The following is a 7,605-nucleotide window of genomic DNA, read 5'->3' as shown; positions in this document are numbered from 1 at the left end:
TGCGCACCCGCGCCCGCCCGCGGCCCCCGCTCCTCCGGTAAGTGCAGCCTCACGGAAGGGGGGCTCCAGGGGGACCCCGGGGGACACCGCGCCTCTTCCCAGGACTCAGCCGGGACACCCAGAGCCAGTCCTCGCCTACACCTTGGACGTAGGGAGCCAGAGAGCCCAACTTTGCCGTTATCCTCCCCTTCCCCGGCACCCACATCCTTTGCGAACGGGAGCCTTGCTCTACGCAGCCCGGGGTAGGGAGGGCTTGAGGGGCTCTGGCACCATACTTCTTGCCCCATTCTACCCCTGGGTAACTCGGTGGTCTCCACTACACGGGTCAAAACTTTGCAGGCGGTTATCCGGGGGGTGCATGTGTGTGTAACCTGGCAAACCTGCCGACCTGGCCATCCCCATCATGCCTGCTCTGGGCTGCATTAATCCCGGAGGGTAGGAGGGGGTCTGCAACGTGTAGCTGGGGAGGCTGCAGCCTGCCCTTTGGTGCTATTCCCAGCAGGAGAAGAGGGGGCAGCCCGGCTGCCTGGATCCCCTCCCCAGCCTGGCTCACTCGTGTTGGGTGGCCCCGGAGCAGGGGACAATAATTTCACTTCATCTCATAGAGAGTAAGTGGGATGTGCTCGTAAAGGGGTTCAGTTGATTGTCACCCCTCTGGAAATGGGCTCCAAGACTCCACATATCCCCAAGGCAGGGATGGGAAGTTCAGGTGCAGATCAGCCTCTCATATTACCTGGGTGGTAACGTAGGGTTTGGGGTTTGGGGACAGGGACCCTGTCATGCTGGTACAGGCTGACCATGCTGGGCCTGCTGCCAGTCCACTCCCTGCCCACTTGTGCGCTGAGTTCCCCCATGCTCAGCCTTTGCTTGTGTGATAACCAGGGGCTTCACAAAACATTCCTGGGGGATGTTTCAGCCCTTGCTCCTGTGGGAGGTGCCTAAAAAAGAGGGGTTACTGCATGGGGAGGGGAGGAGGACAAAAGTCAGGAGTGACCGGGAGCATCCTGCTGGCTTGGCTCTTCTCGGCTGGCTGCCTCCAGCATGGAAAGAGCCCCTTGTCTGCATCAGCCGCTCCACTGAACTTGTCTGGACAGTGAGGGAGGAAAAAAGGGCTCGTGACTCTTGGAAAGCGATGGGGAAAGGAAAAGGGCGTCTAGCTGAAGAATGGCTCCCCTAGAGGAGTTGAGGAGCAGGGTACAAACCATCTGAGCCATGATGGTGTGGATCAGCCTGTCCAGCCCCCGACCAGCCCCATAGCTTCCTGGGCTGTGGTGGGGTCACAGCAGGTTGGGCTCTGCCCACTGGGCTGCCAGGGAAACAGGATGAAATCTGGTGGGTCTGGCCTCTGTCCCACCGGAGGATGTTCAGTGTATCAGGGTGGGAGCTGGTTGAGGAGCCTGGCAGGAGTTGAGGAGCCCCAGGATGGCAAGGACACGGCTGTGGGTGAGGGACTGGGAACAGTCCTCCCCTGCACATCACACAGCCCTTTGCTCAAGGCAAACCAGCTGGGACTTGGAGGGGTGGGAGACTCTCCCTGCAATGGTAACGCATGTTCTCCCATCTCACAGGCCAGGATGGCTTCTTGGATCTAGCCAGGGGGGCCAGAGCAGTGCTGGAGATGACCAAGTGATGGTGGGACCAGGATAGAGGAGCTGCCATGAGGATGTCTAAAGCCAAGACCCTGAGCTCCTCCTGCCTCATGCTTTCCTTACTCTCCTTGCACTGGGCTTTGCTCCAGTCGGGCCAGGCTTTTCCCAGCACCTCCGACTACCTGCAGCGGGGCTGGCAGCGGCTGCTGGAGGAAGGGGAAGGCTGCACTGAGTGCCAGCCAGAGGAGTGCCCAGTGCCACGTGGATGCCTGGCTGGCACAGTGCGGGATGCCTGTGACTGCTGCTGGGAATGTGCCAACCTGGAGGGACAGATCTGCGATCTGGACAACACCAACCACTTCTATGGCAAGTGTGGGGAGCACCTGGAGTGCCGGCTGGACACCGGGGACCTGCAGCGTGGAGAGGTGCCCGAGCCTCAGTGTGCCTGCCTCTCCCACCTGGCCCTCTGCGGCTCTGATGGCAAAACCTACGCCCAGATCTGCAGGTTCCTGGAGGTTGCCCGTGCCCACCCTGATGCCAACCTCACTGTGGCCCATGAGGGGCCCTGCGAGTCAGGTAGTGCCCTGGGAGTGGCTATGTGGGCAGCGGGACAGAGTCTTGTACCTCTCAGAAAGGGAAAGCCAGGAGGTTTGGCTTATCTGCTTCACCTGGCAGCAAAACCACAGTGTCCACGGGGTCGTGGCAGGACTAGGGCCTGCATCCAGGGTACCCACTCCCCCACGGTCCCTCTCTCTGGGTCCCTGCAGCTCTGCTGCTCTGGGGCAACCCCTGTAAATCCAGCACCTGGAGAGGTCTGGAAGCAGCTTTGCCAAGTGGAAGCAGGGTTTATGGGAAGCAGCAAATCCTGCTGGAGTAGATGGGGAAGTTCCAGGGAATTGTTAGCGAATTCTTGGCAGTGATGCCGGGTTCAGGCTGGCCCAGCAATCCTGAGAAATGTGGCTTCCTTCTGCAAATGGAAACCTAGGTCAGTGTGACTGGACTGCATGATTTCCATCTGCCATTTAAAACCCAGCAGGAGGCTGGGGGCAGGCAGTGGCAGGGAGGCCATGCCCCAGTCTGCCCAGTCCACATATGTTGCCCAGTGCTGTCACCACAGCCCAGGGGGCATCAAGGCTGACTGGATTATCCATAGATCATCATGTCCTTGAGTTTTTCCACCAGGTATATTTGGAGGTGAAGGCCTTCCCTTGGTCTCTGTCTCACACTACAGGGCCAGATCCTGAAGCAGAGGTGGGTGGGAAGGACACTGCTCACTCCATCCCTCTTGGGAAAGGATGTGGGACCTGGAGGTATTTGGGCCAGGGGGGCTGGGGAAAGAGCCCCCAATCCTGACTGTGAGGAGGAACTGTGTTCTGGGGCAAGGTGAGGGTCTGCTATTGGTGGGAGGAGGAGAGAGATATGGGGAGGGTCCTGGCATTTCTTTGTGAGCCAAGTGATCCCATCCCAGAGGGAAGTAGCTCAGACCAGCCCAGAAGAGCCTTTGGGACCTCATCTGAGCCCACCCTGCTCTCCTGTCCCCACTTCCCAGAGCCTCAGATCACTTCTCCTCCCTACGACACATGGAACGTCACCGGGCAGGACGTCATCTTTGGCTGTGAGGTCTTTGCCTACCCCATGGCATCCATTGAGTGGAGGAAGGATGGCATGGAGATGCTGCTACCTGGAGATGACCCCCACATCTCTGTTCAGGTGAGTGGTGTGCCTGGGATGTTGGATATGGCCTTGGGGTGACCCAGTTCTTTCCAGAGCTCATGGGCAACCAGACCTGGATGGTCATCATCTGGGGGTGGCCAAGCCTGGCTGCCTGGGGATGAGAAGGGGTGACTTAAGCCTGCACACCATGAGGACTGGCTGATTTCTCAATGGTAGGAACACAGCTCTCTTCTGTAATTTTCTCTCGTAGTTCTTGAATTTATCAATATTTTTTAGGACCTGCAAAGTCCTGTAGCAGGGATTTTCCCAACTCTCTGCCTTTAGTTTGCTCTGTCTGCTGGCTTCACTTGCACCCCCACTGGCAGGGCTGGAGGAGAAGACCTCCCAAGGCCCCTTCCAGCCTGGGTTATCTTCTTCCACCAGCAAACTCAGGCAGTCCCTGACCTCTTTCTGCCTGTTGCTCTGCCAGAGCTGGCAGGCCCAGGGATTGGCAACCTGCCCATGGCCAGCCACAAATATAGTGCCTAGCTGGGTGTATCCAGCTATTGGAGGGTGTGGGCACACAGGGGCTGTGCACCACAACAGGCACTGGTGGGGAGGAAACTGTGGTGGCATAGATGGAGGGAGCCAGGAGAGCAGGTGTGACCCAGCAGCGTTGTGGGGTGATGTGTTGGTCCCCCTCTGTATTTCTGTTCTTCCCGCTACACCACAGCCTGTCTTTGGATCTGGCCAAGGACCTTCACCCCAAGCAGGCCTACCCTGCCTGGCTGGAGGAGACTCAGCTGTCCTCCGCCCTTGGCCACTGCACCATAATAGTAGCCTGCAAACACAGCTGCAGCACAGCTGGGTCAGGAAAAAGTTATTTCTTGCTGGGAACAAACAGAAAATAGCGTGGCTGGCGCCAGAGCCGTTGCCTGCTGAAAATGGGCAGCTTAGGGCTCCTCTGAACTGTCCCAGGCAGCCTGTGCAAGCGGTTGGTTCTTAGGCAGCGGGTTGAAGGGTCTCCCTGGGCTTGTATCCCCCTTCCTGTCTGTCCCAGTCCTATGTAGGGCTTTCCTGGCTCCTGTGCTGACCAAAATCTCTGTCCTCTCAGTTCAGAGGTGGCCCCCAGAAATATGAAGTGACAGGCTGGCTCCAGATCCAGGGCGTGCGGGTGACGGATGAAGGCACCTACCGCTGCTTCGCCAGGAACAGGGTCGGGGAGGTGATGGCATTAGCCAGCCTGACCGTCTTAACGCCAGGTGAGCATGGTCTCCTTGTCCTCCTGCTCTCATGGGGACAAGGGAAGGGATGTTTGGGCAGGGTGTACTGCTATGGTGGAAGCTGCCGATGCATAGGGCTGTGCTGGGGATGTCCCAGCAAGATGCTGTGCATGGTTTGGCTTTGGTCCTGGTGGGAAAGGGACAGGCACTGCCAGGGGTGAGGCAGCTATGTCACATCGTCCCTGTGCTGTCATTTCAGACCAGCTCAACCTGACAGGCTTTTCCCTGCCGAAGCCCCACATGACGCCTGAGGACTATGGGGAGAGCGAGGAGGACTATTACTAGCCCAGAGACAGGATCTTCAGCTGCAGAGATCACCTTGCCCACAGTGGCTGTTCCTGGGGGCTGGGGACATCTCCGGAGCAAGCATTCCCCAGCCCAAAATTCCTTCTCTGAACAGTCCTGGCACAGCAGCCTCTTCTTTGGGGTGGGAGATTGGGTGACACATCCCTTTGCTGGGGGTGCTTGGGGAGGTGACACTGGCTGGTTGATGGTGCAGGGCTGGGACTGAGGGTGGTTCTGCTTGATAGCTTGGTGGGTCTGTCCTCTGGTACTGAGTGGGGATGTGGTGGCAGATGGGACTCCGCAGAAACATCCACTCTGTGTGTGATGGGGACTTGGTGCTGGGATTGGAGGCAGCCTCCCCTTCCTCCAGGAGAGGGAGGCCAGCGCATCTCATCTCTGTGCAGAGTTTTCCAGGGAAGCTGGAGCCAAGGACTGGGACCTGGCTGCGACACTGTGTGTATCATCTCCCAAGGCAGGGACAGCCGAGCTTCTCCCCAGGACCTGGGGAACCTGCTGCCAAAATATCCTTCTTTCCCAGTTTGTTTTTAGCCAGAAAAGTAGTGATTTGAGAAAAACAAACACTTGTGGTTTTCAGTGCTGTCTTTGCTCCCCTTGGCAATGCTGGCCCAACCACGTACATGGTCAGAAACACTTGGGACTTTTTCAACTGATTTGGTGTTTTTCCTTCCCAGTAGCTCTTTACTCTGCCATTTCAGTTAATGTTAGTTAATACATGTAGGTCAAAACCAACATAGACCAGACTGTCCTGTATCCGCAAGGATTATTCTGGAGGTGAGGGAGGGTGCAAATGCTGTCGGTGCCATCTAGTTTGTTGTGGGGTTCTTGGGTTGAGGAGCCCTCCTGCCCATCCAGATGCTCACACCTGCTGGGTCCTGCCTCTCTCACCCCACTGGGGATGGGGGATCCCCATCAGACCATCCCCTGTGTGGTGGGGATGCATCAGGCACCTTGCACCCTCATCAGTTTAGGTCCCATCCCACCTCTGCCCACCCTCATCCGAGGGTCCTGTGCTTCATGGCACCAATGTCTCCACTCAGGTGACCACAGCCCTGTTAGCATGAAGGGGGCAGAGCAGATCTGTACCTGGCTGGGGAAGGACAGGTAAGCCCCTTTCCCACTGGAAATGCTCAGTTTTTAAAGAAAACTAACCTGCCTTCCAGAACTGGTGATTTAGAGCAAATTGTCATTTTGGGGGAGGGTGGGAACAAGTCCAGAGCTGTGCTGTGCTGCTTCATGCCTGTTAGGCTCATTCATAAAAGGCTGTTAGGACTCATTCCCACGGGCATCCAAGGGCTGAGCTCACACCCAAGGTGGGCTTTGCCCCCCCTGACCAGCAGCGTTTTCAGGACTTTTGAGACTTGAAACCTCCCTGCGGACCAAACCCTTTCCAGTTACTCTGTCCCAGCTCTAGGGAGGTCCAGAGCTGTGGTGGGGAACCAGACCCTGGCAGGAAGGAGTTGGCCTATCCCCAGGCAGGAGCAGTCAGAATGCGAGAGGCTCGGGTGCCTCACTGCTTTCCTTCCCTTGTGTTTTCTTTTCTTCTCTTCCTCTTTCTCTCGAGAGCTGGCTCAGACGATGCAATTACAGCATCAAAACCTGAACAAGCAAATAAAAGGGATTTGTCTGGAGTTGGCAGCGGAGCAAAATTCCTGCAGCCAGTGAGGCTGGGCCAGCCCTGGCCTCTGCGCCACAGCCTGATGGGGCACAGCCAGCAGAACTGCTGCCCTGCTGGCTGGCCTGCCTGTCCTCACCAGCATCAAACCCCTTCTCACTTGGGAAATGCAAAAACCACCCATATCTTCATGTCTTCTTCCATCTAACAGCTTAATAGTATCCTCCTGGGACTGCTACTTCAGAGTCGGAGAGTATTTGGGAGATACCAGGGACAGAAATATGAGCTTGGCTTTTATTTTGCTTTTTTTTTTTTTTTTGGGTGCAAAACCTGCTTTTGAAAAAGCTGAGGTATTTTCACCCATCCTGAACATCAGAAAAAAACTTATTTACTGTGAGAGTGACAGAGCCCTGGAACAGGCTGCCCAGAGAGGTTGTGGAGTCTCCTTCCCCGGAGGGATTCAAAACCTGCCTGGACGTGTTCCTGTGTGATGTGCTCTGGGTGATCCTGCTCTGGCAGGGGGGTTGGACTGGATGATCTTTTGAGGTCCCTTCCAACCCCTAAGATTCTGTGATCCTTCTGTTTCACACACAGATTGGCTGGTGGAACTGGGCCATGCTCAGGCTGAGGCTGCCTCGGGGAAACATGAGAGCATCCCTGTGCTTCAGCAGACATGTGCTGCTCGCTGGTCTCCCCTACAGTGCCCAGGGCTGGCCCCTGGCCAGGGCTGTCATGCCAACCCTCCCCAGGGCCAGGCTCCCCTGCCTGCCCTGCCCTCGTCGGCATGAATCCAGGTCGTGCTGGGTGTGGGTGCAGCACTGGGATGGCTGGGGTGGGGGTCGCATGTGTTGGACCCCAGTCCCTGGCTCTCCATGTGCTCTGTGGGGTAATGCCTTGCCTGGGCATGGATGTACATCTGCATTTCAGCCTCAGCCCTTGCCCTTCTTAGCTCCCCAGCCAGTCCTTGTGGTATCTCCAAGGTACCTGGCAGGGGATGCTACTGGCTCCCTCTCCTGCCCTGCAGGGAGGGCAGTAGGGGCATGGGGGCTAGAGAAGGGGGCAGCAGCTTGAGCAAGAGCCCTTGGCCAAAATGAAGCAAACTGGGGGCTGTGTTTCCCATTTTCCCCGGGTGCCAGTGCAGGAGAGGGCTGTCTGCATCACA

The 7,605-nt window shown here is 57.1% G+C and overlaps 1 protein-coding gene across 1 annotated transcript; it reads left to right on the top strand.

The window, feature by feature from the left end:
- KAZALD1 (Kazal-type serine peptidase inhibitor domain 1) lies at positions 1-4,810 on the top strand. The gene is made up of 5 exons (XM_010000084.1): positions 1-37; positions 1,569-2,165; positions 3,139-3,299; positions 4,357-4,504; positions 4,725-4,810. The coding sequence occupies exons 2-5, from the start codon at positions 1,658-1,660 to the stop codon at positions 4,808-4,810; spliced, it is 903 nt and encodes a 300-aa protein (XP_009998386.1). The 5' UTR covers positions 1-37; positions 1,569-1,657.
- Positions 4,811-7,605: the final 2,795 nt, after the last annotated feature.

The sequence above is a fragment of the Chaetura pelagica genome, unplaced genomic scaffold (genome assembly GCF_000747805.2).
Source record: "Chaetura pelagica isolate M959 unplaced genomic scaffold, ChaPel_1.0 scaffold436, whole genome shotgun sequence".
In the NCBI taxonomy this organism is placed as follows: domain Eukaryota; kingdom Metazoa; phylum Chordata; class Aves; order Apodiformes; family Apodidae; genus Chaetura; species Chaetura pelagica.
This window is presented reverse-complemented; position numbering and strand designations above follow the sequence as displayed.